At 35.0% G+C, this 17,400-nt stretch overlaps 1 protein-coding gene across 5 annotated transcripts in view; it reads left to right on the forward strand.

Moving 5' to 3' along the window:
* Nucleotides 1-2,082: 2,082 nt before the first annotated feature.
* Nucleotides 2,083-17,400, forward strand: part of LOC129887418 (light-mediated development protein DET1) — a 42,340-nt gene continuing 27,022 nt past the window's right edge. Inside the window, exons 1-5 of one of the 5 annotated variants that reach the window (XM_055962514.1) lie at nt 2,098-2,537; nt 4,585-4,695; nt 4,806-5,012; nt 5,118-5,346; nt 6,349-6,486. In XM_055962514.1, coding sequence (XP_055818489.1) covers nt 2,482-2,537; nt 4,585-4,695; nt 4,806-5,012; nt 5,118-5,346; nt 6,349-6,486 — 741 coding nt within the window. In that variant the 5' untranslated portion in view covers nt 2,098-2,481. Of the gene's footprint in view, nt 2,538-4,584; nt 5,013-5,117; nt 5,347-6,348; nt 6,487-17,400 lie in introns of all 5 variants that reach the window. The other 4 variants (XM_055962516.1, XM_055962512.1, XM_055962511.1 and 1 more) reach the window with 4 other exon arrangements.

The following is a 17,400-nucleotide window of genomic DNA, read 5'->3' on the forward strand; positions in this document are numbered from 1 at the left end:
CGACTTAGGCTTTCCAAAACCTGCAACATAAAGACCTTTGAGAAGTTGTTGCATGAGGTCAGCAGGTATAAGAGATGAGGAACCATCAGGAGGATTGACAGCAGAGGTAAAAATAGTGGGAGTGATCCGATGGTAGGTACGTGGTAGACGAATTCGATAATTTTTTATCAGATGACCATTTTTCTTGCAATATCGACAAAATAATTTAGAGGTAAACCCTATTTGGTTGCGGCAATGAGAAACATAGTATCCCTTTTCATGACAGTTGAAACACATAGTAGATAGGTAATAATATTTCCCTTTGTAAGAAACGGGGAATTATGAGGGGAATTCTGAGAAGAGAGAGAGGCAAGACTAGTCTCTTCGACAAAAAGATCATCAAGGACATTATCAAGCGACGAGGTTAAGTTGTGGTTGAGAATAAAGGCTCGAATACGTTCAAACTCTGGTCGTAACTTCATAAGGAATGTACGACAATGAGATTCTTTATCACAAGTTAAGGACCACGTCGAGCGCCGCTGCCACAATACTTGTGTCATTAATTATGTCCATCTCATTCCAAATCAACATGATGGAATAATAAAATTCTTAAATGCTAGTGGACTCTTGAGAAAGAGATGTGAGAGATTGTTCTAGTTGATAAATTTGTGCATCATTATTACGCTGATAGGTCCTTTGAAGGTATTCCCACATCGCACAAGCAGAGGACATAAGGGTGAGATTCAGAGCAATGGTGCTGTAGACGGACTCCATGATCCAAGTATGTACCTTTGCCTCAGACACACACCATTTGGAAATGATTGTTGAATTGTCGGTTGTGGCTTCTGGTTTGGGCAAGGTAACATGAACCCAAAGCTCTTTTACCTCAAGAAAATTTCAAAAAATATGAAACCCACAAAAAATAGTTCTTTCCATCAAGTTTCATTATTGGGTGTTGATTATGTGAATCCATTGGAATAGACTGGAAAGAAAAATACTCAAGTAGAAGGAGAAGGAAAAGAGGAAAGGCAGAGAAAAAAATATTCAAAGCGCTGATACCATATGAACAAGGGGAAAACCTTGATTTTATTTCTTTAGAATGAAGAAGATTATCTCCTTATAAGGTTACAATAAAACTATACATGGTAAGTACTATACATGGTAAGTACTATACATGGTAAATACAATTAAAGAAGATTATATACAAATATTATGTAATGAACCATATATGGTAGGTAGAGATTGTAATTGATTGTGATTAACCGTTCTAAGACTTGAGAGAAATGGAGAAAGTTGGAGTTAAAATCTGAAGTGTGTGTGTGAAAATAAAGTTTTGGATCTTTTCCAAGTACAATTTTTAGTTATATTTGAAATTTTCATGGCCAAATACTGTTTTTAGAATGGAGTGAAATAATTTTCCAAAAAAAGTGAAAATTCTTATGGCCAAACATTTGGAATGAAGTATAAAAGGTTATTTGAAAATTGCAAATTAAAGTTGTGTGTTGGTTTGGTTTGGGGGGTAGGGGATTTTTTTCTGTTTGAAGAAACTATTTTCCCATGGGAAGTTTGTGAATAATTAATTCTTTGATAACGAGCAAGGTATCCATCTAAAATGTAGTGTAACACTTCAAAATAAGCTTCCATAGAAACTAGGCGATCCAAGAAGTTTTACGATCCCTTGTACTCTGAGAGGGGCTCATTATGAAAAAGTATTATGTGATTCAAGTGCTTCGATAAACCTTATGCCTTTTTCAATTTTCAGAAAATTGAAACGTAGGTTGAATTTTTATATTAGGTGTTTAAATAATCTTTTTTGCAAAGTATAAAAGATTGTTCTTCTACGTGTTATGTCATGAAAGTATTTGATTCATAACCAACTTATTCTAGGACATTTTACTCTACATTTGTAAGTCTACAATTATCTAATACAATAATTTCAAAGGGAGTAATCTAGAAACCAGGTCTCTTTAATGCTGAATGTTGAATGTGTAAAGCAACTTCTAATATTGACCCAAAAAGAATCTTTCTAATGAAGAAGCTATTTTGTTCCCTTGTTCTGAATAAATTAAGTTTCTTGTCCTCCAATCAAAATTCCCCAACCCCAAAAATGATTTTGGAAAGTAGATGTATAAATTTTGCTAGTGGAATTTATCCACTCACACTCAACTTTCGTCCTTACCCGAGTGTTACCGAGCAACACACCTTAGCAGCACGCTTCCATCTATTCTTACACCCTTTGCTTGTTGCCACCGCTCTAGCTTCCCCCATTTCTGCCACTCCAAATGTTGCCTGCCCAATCTTTGCCAGCGACTAAACCCAGCTCTTCCCTTTTCGACTTCATCGATCCTAATTGAGGCTCCTTTTTCCTCAATCATCTAATTCAGTCCTTCTGCTACTGCGAATCTGGTATATATCCTCGTTTTGTATTATTCACAGTATTAATGCTGGTGAAAGCAATTAAATAAACGCTGAAACGATTTGCACTGATGTTCAAAAGCAATAATGTTACCGCCAGGCTTTTTGAGCGCCAGATTTGCACCCCTGCTCCTGGCACCAGCGTATTTCTCGTCTTCTCTTCTTGTTCTCCCTTTTGATTTCCCTTGTTTCATATTTTCATCCCTGTTGTTTTATTTATGCTTACTGTGAACTTGATTGAACTGCTGAACCCTTTATAATTCAACTGCAAGTTGCAATTCTGAGAGTAATACTTGCTTTGGAATGTTTCTTAACCTTTTCAATAGTGGGTGATTTTGTCACCGAAAACGGTGTTCTGTATTATTACGTTAAATTGTGAAAATGTTTTGTAAGGAATTTCTTTTTCCGCCACAGGGGAGAAAAGTATTCCCCTCACTTATGGGCAGGGGCGGGACCACATGGAGATGTATGGATGCTCCAGTACCATACTCTCAAACTCTTATGTATTTGTAATGTCACTAGTATTACGATATATTTTTAGCGAGCAGCCATGGCAACAAAGTTGTTGGGTGCATTAGCTGAAAGGCAAGACAAAGTCTCACAAACATTTTCAGGAGGGATCAATACTATGCTTTTCCATTTAAATTCATCTCAGTCCGGCATTAATAATAAGTACTAGCAGTTTTATATATTCTCAACATGCATTAAAAAAAATCTCTAATAGGCCTATAAAACTCCTAGAAAGCATATGACCTAAAGTATATGTATTAACAAGACTAAAACATATAATAAAAACAACTACACTGTAATCCCAAATTAGTTGGAAGTCGACTAGTTGGATCCTCGATACCATAAATGATCTGTTTGCGTTCCGTAATATTTCATTACTCCATACATAGGGACTAATACATATTTCCAACTAATTGAAATCACGTATATAGATTTTATTCTTCCCTGACGCCCTATCTTTCGCTAAATCTACATGGACTCAGAGATTGCAGGTCTTTCGAGAAATTCTTTTAATATGAATTTTGGTCTACCTCATCCCAGTTTAACACATTAACTCATCATGATTCACACTGATTGACTGGTGCATTTGAGGTCGAAGCAAGACATGACCAAATGTCCAAGTCATCTCAACCGACCTTATCTCATTTTATCTTTAATGTGTACTACTTGCACCTCTTGCGAACGTGGTCCGTTCTAATTTCATTTGATCTTGTATGACCGCATGTCCATCCTAACATCTGCATCTCTGCAACCCTCATCTTATGGATGTCTTGAACTCTTTAGCAGCTCAACGTCCATCTCATATAACATTTATGATCTTATAACTGTTCTATTAAACTTACTTTTCACTTTAGTAGGCATCCTTGTATCCTGTACACCCAGTAGCACTTCCCAATCAACCATCTGATTTTGATTCCATTTCAACCATCCAACTACTAATTTTAAAACTTTGTGAACTGTCAATTGAGCTACAAAGCATAATCACGATGTTCCTTTTTTTTTTTATTTTTTTGCTTTTGTATTATCTATACCAAATCTGGCTGTCATGTTTCCTTTGTTCTTTTCCTTCTTATTCATGCTGATTCTTTTTTTCCCTTTCCTTTGTTCCGTTTTCTTTTTTCCCCTTTCTTTTGCTAATCATGTACCATCCACTGAACTCCCTCTTAGTGTGAATATCAAACTTACAAAGTCGGGTTCTTTTTCTTCTTAAAAAGGAAAAAAAGCGACAATCTTCCGTAGTTAGTATGTTTTTTTCTCTCTGCCGCCGCTGCAACAACAATTTGCTTTTCTTTTTTCACACATGACTTCCAAGTCTTGGGTCTGTCACTGCTTATTGGCAAAATTCATCCTCCTTCATGTTCCAACTATTACTTCATATCACTTATTTTAATCAACTCAAGACATTGTTGTCAATCTTTAGTGATTAAAAAAAATATGGTGAAAATATTGTCATCAAACTTTGTCCAACATATTGCATTGATACTATATGTCTCAAATTCTTATAGCCAATTAACATGATCCAAAATATAATTTCTAATGTACAACATTTCTAAAAGAATCAATTTTCTCCATACCAAACACATCTATCTTTTTCTTCGGATTGTCCATGGTATAATTGGTCAGATTTGGCATCTTTGATGTATACAATGGTACCTAAGAATGCTGGTGCACCCTTTGCAGGTTCATCGTGCTAGAAGATTTTATGAGAACGTTGTACCAAGTCATACCATATATGATGTTGAATGTCCCGACCATTCATTTCGCAAGTTCACGGATGATGGTCTATATCTTGTAAGTTTCAGCCGAAACCATCAGGATCTAGTTGTTTATAGACCAACATGGTTGACATTTTCCTGCAAAGAAGAAGATTGTGATACTAATGATCTTCCTTTGAAAGCTAGAAAGTTCGAGAGCTTCTTCACGCAATTGTACAGTGTTACTCTTGCTTCTAGTGGGGAACTTATATGCAAAGATTTCTTTCTCTATATGGAGAGCAACCAATTTGGACTCTTTGCTACTTCAACTGCACAAATTCATGATGCACCTCCTACTGGAGGGGCAATTCAGGGAGTCCCTTCAGTTGAAAAAATAACTTTCCACCTTTTGAGGTGTGTAATCAGTCTCAACTATAAATTTCATGAGCACTTAACATGATTTTCGGTCTTTGAAGTTATCGTGGTTGCTTTTGTTGTGTTTTGGTTTTATTAACTTAGGTTGGAGGATGGAGCTATACTTGACGAGAGGGTTTTTCACAATGATTATGTTAATTTGGCACATAGCATTGGTGCTTTCTTGTATGATGATTTGCTTGCTATAGTGTCTCTTCGTTATCAAAGAATACACATCCTTCAGATCAGAGATTCTGGCGATCTTGTTGATGTACGAGCAATTGGGGAATTCTGCTGTGAAGATGATGAACTTTTTCTCAATTCCAGTTCCCAGGTAACTATGGCGGTTCATGCTCTTTAAGGGAGTTGGGGTTCAATTTCAACTGATTCTCATTCTTTTTTTGAGAATGGTAAGGTTGTATAAATAAAGCACAAGATTGTGCCAGAAATTACATAAAATCCAGTTCCTTAAACAATTACTGTAGTAATCTGAGAAAATCTGTCATCCTATCAACTGTATTAACATTTTCTAGTCTACACTAAAAACCCAAAAAGAAATACATTTATACTTTAAAGTATGGATATTTTCATATTTGCTTTCAAAACCATCATTTCTTTTGACTTAAAAGTACCAGGATTTATTCGAGGTGAAATTGAAGTTAAATAGTTTCCTTTTCAGGTTACTTTCCTGTTATAAAATAGTGAAACACCTATAAATGAGCCAGTAGAAGAGAAATGGATGGAAGTCCACTAAGTTGTATTTCACTGAAGGACTAACCAAAGGCGATTGTGTTTTCTTTCCCTCTTTTTTGTTTAAATGTTCACAACTTTGGTATAACCTAGAAATTGGACTTCTATCGTCTCTCCACAGTGACTCACCAATATATCTGTCCTGTTATTCCTTATAAAAAAAAGATATCTGTCTTGTCATTACATCAAAGTGGTCTAAAAGATCTTGTTTGTTGTTCTTTAAAGCTTTTGAGCGTTCCTTGTTAGTCATCCTAAAATCCATTCATTGCTCACCATGGAAAGAATTTCTGAAGAATGCATATTTGATTTTGCCCATTTCTCTCTTCATATTTTATTTTATTTTTGGGGAGGCACGGGTTCAAGCCTTGGAAACAGTCTCTGGCAGAAATGCAAGGTAAGACTGCGCAGAATAGGCCTTTGTAGTCGGGCCCTTTCCCGGACCCTGCGCATAGCAGGAGCTTTAGTGCACCGAGTTGTCCTTTTTGTGGGTTAGGTGAGCAAGGAGGATGAAAATTTTATTTCTCCTTTATCTGAAATTTATAAGGGCTTGTGCATAATGATCTCTTACAGTAGCCTATTGCATCAGGTGCTTGTAAATCATGTTGGAAATGGTTTTCATCATAGTCTGCCTGAATCAGAAACTTCTTTCCTGAGTGGTATAAAGCAGCGGTTGCTTTCATTTATATTTCGAGGTATATGGAATGAAGAAACTGACCAAACCATGGTTAGTAAGAGAAAATTGATTTCCTTATGTGTTAAGAGCTATAGTGTGTTGTTTGCTTGTCTGCTTATGTAATTTATTACGTCATCAAAGCTGCAGATCATTGATTATTCTGATTGAAGCTTGAGGTTATTTTACTTTTCCTTATGGTGTTATCTTATACTGATTTTGACCTCATACATATTGAGGCATACAACTTCTGGTTTTATGTTTGCTTTTTGGGAGGTTTCTCTTTTCTGGATGAAAATTTGTTTGGTAGTTCTGATAAAGTGGAATCAAATTATAACTGTAATCATCACTTGTTTCGAATTTTACACTAATGTAATTGCTAATAACAGAATATCAGCTTGAAAAACTCATTTCAGAGGAGAACAATGTTTCTTAAGTAGTGTTGGACTGCTAAAAAGGAATGAGTTCGTAATTTGATGCCTCTAACCTAAAATGCAATTCATCAAGGATATTCTTTTGAAATACAAACCTGTTAGAAATTGCAATTCATCAAGCATAACTCTTTCTGGATCATGTGTTCATCTATTTTGTGGAACCTCGATCAATAGGAAAGTGTTCTCTCATGTTATGAATAATTTATGAAAACCATTGTGAAATGGACGTCTTAGTACTCTATCATGTTATAATTAGTTTAAGAAGACCATGTGAAATGAGCGTTATTTTTGTGGAGAGCAAGAAGAAACTACCAATCATCTTTTCATGTACTGCAAAATGAACAGTGAAGTTGATATACATGTTTTTGTGTTTCGGATGGAATGGGTAATCCTGGACTCAATTGCTATTTTATGTGTATGGGGGATCATTTAGTTTGTGAGGTAGTAAAGAGACTGTGATGGCCCAGGTCCAACTGGCAAGGTATTATCCACTATGTCTCAACTTTTGGGCCTCGTCTCCTTGTCTTTAACCCAAAAGGCACCTTAACAGTTGAATCCTGACCTCACCCCTATATGGTCCCTAACTTTTCTCTCCTATTCCAATGTGGAACTTGCTTAAGGGAAGCTTCACAACGAACCCGCCTTCGAGTTCAATCGCTTGCGGTTTGTGGCTGTTGCACTTATCCCCCTAAGGTACTCATACTACTTGTAGCGGTCCAAGCCTAACTGTCAAGGTATTCTTCACTCTGGCTCAAACTGTGTCTCACAGTTATGTCTCTTTCGATTTTAACCCAAAAGACACCTCAAGACTTGAATTTCCGGTTCCACCGTATATGGACTTAACTTTCCCCTCCTATTTTGATATTGGATTTCCCCAAGGCACTTCAATCCTCAACTGGTAGCGGTTCTTGGGCTTATCACACTAAAATATTGCACCCTGTAAATATTGGATAACTTTTGACATACTTTAATGCTTCGTCGTTCAGTTTTATAAGGTTAAGCTGTTGGGAATAATGGAGTTGTTGTAACTGATGTTGAAATAATGTTATGTATATCTAGAATTTAGTTAAAGTTGGTTGGGATGGACCTTTTAGTTATTTACCTCTAGTGTAGTTCATTTTAAATGAGTTGTATGTGTATGAGATACAATTTGAGAAATGTAATTATGATATAGTAGGGAGCTAGTGGGTTGACTTTGCACAACAATTAAATTCGTAGTTTTGACAGTGGATTGAAGGCAGAAAAGAAAATGGCGCTTTATACGAAGATTGACTTTGGAATGTGGCTGAAAGTTTTGCAATAGTAATAAGGGACTTTATATGGTGACTTTGAAATAAAATATTGCTGAAATATTCATCTATAAATTTGCTACATATTAAAAGGAACATTACTTGGTGAGAAAGTTTCAAAGGTATAAAGGTGGAGGTTTTGTATGACGGTTTTTGTTTGAATACCCAGCTGAATTTGCGTGGTTTTTGATCAGGTATGACGTGTAAAAATTGTGATTAATTAGGCTAGTTTTTAGGACGATTTTGCTGATATGTAGTGGCTGAATGCAGAGCTTATAATCTGCCATGTTTCGGGAAAGACTTCAAAAATTGTTATGCATGCTCAAAAGCAGTGAAGGGACAAACTATGTTTTTCTTCCAATAGCAGCAGCGACGAAAAGGGAACCAAGCTGATTTATTTGGGTTGTCTTGGCTGAAATATTTGACTGCTTAATGAAAACTTTCCCGGATTACTGAGTTGCTTCTTTATTGTTCTTGCACCCTAGTTCTGTTTTCCTTAATTTTTCCTAAAAGTCAAAGAAATCCAAGTCCTTTTTCCCTTTTGATTCGACTTGATTCATCCTTCCATTTTAATTGATTCTGTCTAAAAAATCATAATGTTCAAAACTTTCTCGTAGCTTTCTATTGAAAAATCAAATGTGGATTCTTAGTCGCTTAGAATGCATGATCGGTGAATTGCCATAGGTAATACTTAATAGATTGAACTTTATAGGACAAGGCTGAAAAGCTCTATTTATAAAGTAGCACGTTTTAGTAGTGTGAAGAAAATTGACCTTTGGCCGAACTCAACCTCAAAAATTAGCACATGAGGTGAGCATTGTCCACAATCATATATAGAGTCCAAATCCCTCATCCACAATTGATGTGTGAAAACTAACACCCCCTTCACACTTAGGCTTGCAACGAGAGCATAGACAATGTAATATGGGGCCCAACATTAGGAAAATCAAGACATTAGATGAGTTTGGCTCTGATACCATGTAAAGAAAATGAATGGGCCTAACTTAACCTCAAAAGCCAATTCATAAAGTGAGGATTGCACAAGGCCATATAAAGAGTCCAAATTCCTCGTCAGGAATTCTTTGTTTCATTGATAATTATCCAAAATATACTTGAATTTCTTAATGAAAGATCGTTATGAGTTGTTTTTTATATTCAATAACTTTTGTGCTAAAATACAAAATCAATTTGGTGTTTTTATTAGTCTTTTTTTGTAGTGATAATGCCTTAGAGTACTTATTCACCTAGTTTCAACCGTGTATGAGTTCTCAAGGAATCATTCATCACATATCTTGTTTGTGTACCTCTCAACAAAATGGGTTAGAAGAGGAAGAATAGGCACATCATTGGGACTTCTCACACTCTTCTCGTTCAATCCCATGTTTTCCTGTGTTTCTGGGGTGATACAATCCTCACATCTTGCTATTTAATCAATCGGATGCCTTCATCTTCCATTTAAAATCATATTTGACATTCAATATTGTTTTCTCAGTCACCTTTATACTCCTTTCCTCGTGTCTTTGCGTGCACGTGTTTCATTCAAAACTTATAAGTTAGCTCATCATGCTCTTATGTGTTTTCCTTGGTTATTCTAATGTCACATTTTTGAGATTTGACCTTTACATCTTTTTTGATTATCCTGTTTTTTTTGAGGTCTTACCTACACAGACTTTTGAGGAATCTACTATTACTCTGACATCCCGGGCTTAAAGCCACCACTTCTAACTTATCATCATCATTTTCGTCCAGTATCATGCCTAAATGGTTCACATCCTATATCGTATCTTACACCTACGACATACTTGTCTCCTTTTAGTCCACCGATTGCATTTTGAAAAGATAGGTGGTCCACTTGTAATACCAACTCCTATTTTACATTCTTTAGTTATCATCATCTATCATCATCCCATTATGCATTTGTATTATCTGTCTTCCGTTTCCATTCCTGCTATTGGTAGAACACTTTCTCATCCAAGTTGGCAACAAGTTATGATTGACAAGATGCATATTGTATAGATGATGTGAGTGGTACTTGTGAGCTTGTTCCTCTTCCTTCAGGAAGATCTACCATTAGTTGTCGATGGGCTTATGGTGTCAAAGCTTTTCCAGATAGCCAAATTTTGATCGACTTAAGGCCTATTTTGTTGCAAAAGGGTATACATATTTGGCGTAGATTATAGTGACACATTCTCTCTTGTGACTAAAATAGCATACGTCGGCCTTTTTTATCCATGCTTGCAGGTGTCCATGGACTTCTTTATCAGTTACACATAAAAATGTTTTCCTTCACGGTGACCTTGTGGATGACGTTTATATAGAGGAACCATCTAGTTTTGTTGCTTAGGGGGAGTCTAGTGGCCTGGTATGTCGATTGCGGTGGTCACTTAGTACTCTGAAACAATTTTCTCAGACCTTGTTTGATAAATTCAACACAACTTTTCAGGTTTTTGGCATGATTCATAAAGAAATGGATCACTTTGTATTTTATCGGTATTCTTCCCTAAATCTATGTATTCTTTTGATGTTATATTGAATATATCGTTATCACCGCCAATGATTAGGATGATATTACTAACTTGAAGGAGCATATTTTTCTGCACTTTCTAGACTTAAGTATTTTCTAGCAAATTAAAGTATTGTTTAGGTGTGGAGGTTGCTTAGTGCAGGTCAAGCATTGTTATTTCACAACGGAAGTATTCGGTAAACATTCTTGTGGAGACAAGAATGACAGGGCACGGCCTTGACCCTTTAGTACTTTTATAGATCTGAATGCTCAACTCTTGTCAAGACAAGGGGAGCCTCTTAGTGATCCTATGGGCGAGTGATTGGTACGTTGAATTATCTCATTGACTAGATCTAACATTTCTTTTCTTGTGAGTGTTGTAAGTCATATTATAGATTCTCCCCATGATAGTCACTGGGATACAATTGTTTGCATTTTGTGATATATAAAATGAGCCTGAGGCAAAGGACTATTATTTGAGGATCGAAGTCATGAATAGATCCTTGGATATACAAACACTGATTAGGCAGGATAACCTTTTGATAGACATTCTACGTCTAGATATTGAGCCCGTTTGGATAGGCTTAAAAAAGTAACTTTTATGTATGAAGTACTTTTAGAATTTTGAAGTGCTGAAAGTTATTTTTATAAATAAGCAGTTGAGTGTTTGGATAAAAGTGCTTATGTTGAAAAATAAGTGTTTGAATTTTAGTGTTAAAAAAATAAAAAGGGTAGTTTGGGAATTTAGTTAAAATATAAGGGATATAAAAGTAATTTCCATGGTCAAACAAAATGACTTTAAACACTTAGAAAAAAAAAGTTAGAAATCCTAACTTTTCATTTTTGACTGACTTTAAGAACTTTATGGCTTAAAGTTAGCATTAGGCAAACACGTCCAAAAGCTAAAAAAGGGCTTATAAGTTGGTTTGACCAACTTAAAGCCCATCCAAAAGGGCTCATTGTCATTTAGTAGGGATGAAATTGGTGTATTGGAAGAGCCGGAAGCAAAATGTGGTTGCTCGATCAGGTGTGGAAGCAAAATATCGAGCAATGACTATAGTAACTTGTGAGCTTTTTTTGACTCAAATAGTTGTTCAGAGAATTAAACTTAGGAGAAATTAGTCAGATGAAAGTTGTGTGATAATCAAGCGATCCTTCATATTGCATCAAATTGCTGTTGCATTAGAGGATGAAGCACATTGAAATTGATTGTCACTTTGTTAGAGAAAATATTAATGATCAACTCATATTTATTTTTTCCAAGCCCCTCAGATTTTGTTTTGGTATTAGTTGCATATGTAACAAGCTTGCTACATTTGACTTTTATGCATTGGCTTGATTGAGAGTGTTAGATAGTGTATATAATATATGCTTAGAGTCCCTCATTAGAAAATAGGTATTTCGTATTGTGTGCGGTGTATATAAATAGGGCTTAATATAAGAGACTTAAGTTATGCATCATAATAATTTTCTTTTGATCCTTCTTTTCTCACGTGAAGCTTTGGAAAAAGGTTCAAGGACCATGATACGTGGTTGTATGTCAATCATGTTTTAAAGCTTTGTGGATATTATGTGTATATAGTGAAATGTATTTGGATATTTAAAACACTACAAACTCCGAATATACCATTGGGAAGTGATTCAGTACTCGGCGATTCAGTACTCGAAGCTTCGTGACTCCAATTTTTTTCTTGGAGTCCCTCGAAGCTCCCTGACTCCATTTTGGTTCTTAAAGTGTCACGACCCAAAATCAGACGTGATAGCACTCGTCTTATCTCATCAAGACAAGTCAGGCTAAAACTCAAATATTATGATAAAATGCGGAATTAGAAATACAAGTGAAAGCCTAACAACTAATATAAATGCACATAACAAAGTCAACTTAATTAAACCCCCAAAATCTGGTTGTCACGTGTACCAGCCTCTAATGTATTACAATAGATTTGAAAGAAAAACACAAGTCCCAAATGACATTGTTTCTAAAGTAGAACAAAATCATAAATAAGAGAAACAAGGTCCGCTGAGATGGCAAACAACTACCTCACAAATCTCCGTAGGAAGCCTCAGAAAATAAGAAAAGAGAAAGTATTATGAAGGTCCGGGCTCTTAACCTATACAAATGTAGAAGCAAGGGGTGAGTACCAAATAACACGGTACTCAGCAAGCAAACTTCTAAACACAAAGTCAAGTAATATAGAACACGGGTACTCCTAACAATCCAATCGAACCTCCACAACTACAACTTGCATAAAATCAGCCCAACCTAATAGTTCACAATTTACACAACACGTAACTCAACAACAACACTCCAACAATCACAAATCAGCTACACACGAGATCAAGTTCATCAATCACAAGTTCCACAAAAAGGCGAGCAAGTCCACAAATAATAAAGATATACAATGCAATGAAATGCAATGTCAAGCATATTTATACATTTCTGACCTAGCGATACACACCCGCTGTCTTTTAGTCCGGGACCCATGGGGGACATGTCTGTCCATGCATCTACCATGTATTGTGGCAAGTACCCTGAGTATCTTATATTATCTAGCATGGTGTGTGGCACGCCCCTCGAATATCATATAGTATCTACCACGGCGTGTGGCACGTCCCTCGAATATCATATAGTATCTACCACGACTTATGTCACGTCTCTCGAATATCATATAGTAGCTACCACGGCGTGTGGCATGTCCCCTGAATATTTTATAGTATCTACCACTGCGTGTGGCACGTCCCTCGAATTAGTACATCCTCTTCAATTTCTTATTCTCCCTTAGTTCACATAACACTCGTCACAACCTTGTCTCCAAACCAATGCAAATAGACATGTTAAGACAAATAATGAGGTAACCGCCTGGAGAGTCATTTTTTCGTTTTAAGTGGAATGTTCATTATCATAATAAGTAGTCGATTAGGTGAACAAATAATGAGGAGATGACCATTTTCATAACAATGCACAATTCACAACAACACAATCGTGATACAACATCAACAATGAATCAATAGACCTTCCAAACTATTCTCAACACATCACGCATCAATCTATAAGCAAGTTGCCTTTTTTACCCCGTTTTCATTGTTAAGATTATTCAATATGAACAAGTCAACCCATTACCACGTCCCATTACTCCCCAACACAAACAACAAGGAAATACACAATTCTATTCACTTAATAAGGGTTGAAAAATCCACTTGCCTCAAATAATTGGAGAATCACTTCGATACTTGAGCCTTTTGTAACGCTTTCGAACGATCAAAATCTGTTCAAATACATAATGTTCATAGGAATACGAATCCAATGACACCCATATTGCTATATTTATTTTCGACTAAAAATCGGGTCAAAAAGTCACCCTAGCCATTGAAGTCAAATTTGCAATGTTTTTTCATATTATGTTCACCCATAATAAAACAAATTTACACGTCGAATTTCAGCTAAAACGGGTCGTTATTCGATCCCTAAGTCAAGATTTTATGCTAAGAACCCTAAGGTCATATTTTCTTATTTTAGCATTATTTCCTCATGAATCTACCCTAAAAATATGTTCATAATCTACCCTAAAAGTTTAATAGAAAGGACGAGAATAATTACCTTGACGATTTGGAATGAAAATCTCTATTTTTCTCTTCTCCTTTCTTTTTCTTTTCCCCCCTTTGTTTTCATTATTAGTAGCAACAGAATAATCCTTTACTTAATCTGAAAATCATGCCACTCATTCCCACAAGTCATAAATTATTTATAAAAGCTAAGAGTTAAAATAGGAAAATCAATAACATACACAAAACAATTAGAAGGGTCGTTACATAGAGTCCCTCGCTTGGTGCGGATGGATCACTTTCTTTTCAAGAATACTAAGTACTTTAAAAGTCTCCTTCGATTCTAGTTGATATGCAATGTTATTATATCATCATTTTAACAAAAAATAATTGAGCTATTTAACTCATCAAACTCACGTCTCTCCAATATATATAAATATAAATTACGTGGGAATTTATCTCGAGATTGTACAAAAAAATTGCAAATAATCTAATTTCCTGCAAATATTTCTACCAAATAAAATTCAATGGAAAAATCTTTTTTGGTAATTATTTCTTGATTTTTGAGACCCTTAGTAAATTATCTGGGGATTTTAAGCAAGTAATTTTTCATAAACATATTCAAATAATTCCGTAAGGTTGACATAGAGAAAAAAAATGATAAAACAGAGAAATTTATTATTTAACTTTTATTTTCAATTTAATTCTTTATTTTTATTCTTTTGTGACTATTATATTATATTTTATCTTATCATACAAACACCAATATATATCCTTAACTTATCTCAAATTCATGAAACACAAATAATAATTAGTTGGGTTGCCTATTTTAATTCAATGACATACGCATTATACAAGATTAATATGCTCATTAATCAATAAAGTTCAAAATTTCATTTTCTTTAATTGTTTTGGTATAATAATCTTTCTTCTTCTTTATCATTCATTAAACAAATATATAAATATTATTAACTTTTTATTTTTTTATAAGAAAGATATTGTATGTATGAATTTCAAAGTATATAATTAATTTTTTTAATGATTAATTGATCTTTAATATCATTGATCCATTATACAGTAGTATGATTAAATAATGTAAGTTAATGTTCATTAAGTGGTTTGTATATCATGGTTCAGTTTGAACTTCAACTGATATTTTTAAAAGTCCAATATTTTCTGAATATATATATCCATAACTATTCAAAAAATATGGCATTATAGTAAATGTTAAAAAGGTATTCTTCGTAGTAAAAAAATATAAAATTTAAGTATGGTAAAAAAATCATAAGTATGAAAATTTCTTCTTAATAAATTAATGTAATTTTTTAAAGAAATAAGATCATATTTTTATTTGAATGAGTTTAATGAGATAATAAGTTTATTATTAAAAAAATGAGGCTTAATGATATAGCATGCCAACTAGGAGAGTAGGAGGATTTTTGAGGTCTAAAATATTTTTTTAGGGAAATAGTGATAGTTGAGTGATATTTGTATCCTAAATGAAACAAAGGTGATATTGGAAGGCAATTCTCAAAACATGGATGATCATTTAGGGTTAACTCCACAAAAGACACTCATGTCAGGGCTCAAAGACATATGATGCCTAAAAAAGCCTCGATGGGAGGACAGTTACCATTGTAAAAAACAGCCTCGATGAGAGGTACCGCTTGGTCACATCCAAATTGGACATACTTACCCACCGTTAGTTATAGATCTTCTAAAAAAGTCATTGCACAAAATTTTAATGGCACATAGCCCGACAAATGATTATTTACAATAAAATGTACTACGCCACCACGAAACAAATGCAAGACTTACCACTGAAGCTCTATGTCATGGTGCTCAAGCTTTGTAACCAAAAGCTTCAATTGAACTGGGAAGACACAAAGGTCAATGGAGTGAGCATGAAACTCAATAAGTGTCCTCGTCGGTCTCTAACTATTGGAGCAAGGCCTAAAGTAAACATAATATGCAACTTTATCATTAATCACATAAAAAATCAGTAAGCCACATATAAAGCTATAAGGTAAATCCATATGATCATCACAAACATACATACCTGGGAAGGATACCACAATACTTTCCGTAACCATGTAATAACACAACCTTGGTGACCTACCGTAGTTCATTGAAAGGTTGAGAACATTAGCAACCAATCCAAAAGGATACATCAATGCCAAATCAATGACATCAAGGTAAGGAGGGCATCAAGTCTAAGGCCGCACACGATATTGAGGCCAAAGCCACAGGGCCATCAAATAACCCACTTTTGACACATGGTTCTAGGGTTAAAGCCCCATTCAATGAAAGGAGAACACCCAACTCAGATGTTGTAGTATATCTCAATAAATATTAAAAAATGAATAGCTCGGTGCACGAAACATCCTGCATTCACACAGGGCAAGGGGAAGGGATGCACCCCAAGAGGATGTAGTGCAGGTAACCTACCCTACATAATTTCATATCTATTAGAATAGGAATAGATTATAGTATCCTACTTAGAATAGGAATAGAATGAGTAGTTTATAGTATTCTACTTGGAAAAGGATTGTTTTATAGTGTCTATAAATAGGGTCTTTGTGTAATTACATAAAGACCCTATTTATAGACACTATAAAACAATCCTTTTCCAAGTAGAATGTTATAAACTACTCATAATTCTATTCCTATTCTAAGTAGGATACTATAATCTATTCCTATTCTAACACTCTCCCTAATATAATTAATATGAGGACCGGTGAGGGACTTGGTGAAGATATCTGCAAGTTGATCACTTGACTTCACAAACTTTGTAACAATATCTCTTGAGAGTATCTTTTCTCTGACAAAGTGACAATCAATCTCAATGTGCTTAGTCCTCTCATGAAACACTGGATTTGATGCGATATGACGGTAAAACACGGAGTGATAAATTCCTGAATTGCAATGTTGAACTTCCCAAACCAAGTTTGAGAAGACTGTTTCAGACCATAGATTGACTTGAGAAGACTGTTTCAGACCATAGAGTGACTTACACAATCGACATACAAAGGCTACCAGGATATCATCATAAGGTCTCAAACCATACGTAACATTCATTTAACACAAGTGTTCTATCTAAATGTAGCATCTCAACTTTATCATAAATACATGTAACATATTTGAAAGATCACTTTGGAAGTCCAAGTAATGTCATAAAGCGGATAAAGTAGTCCAAATA

This window comes from Solanum dulcamara, chromosome 4 (assembly GCF_947179165.1).
Source record: "Solanum dulcamara chromosome 4, daSolDulc1.2, whole genome shotgun sequence".
Taxonomy (NCBI): domain Eukaryota; kingdom Viridiplantae; phylum Streptophyta; class Magnoliopsida; order Solanales; family Solanaceae; genus Solanum; species Solanum dulcamara.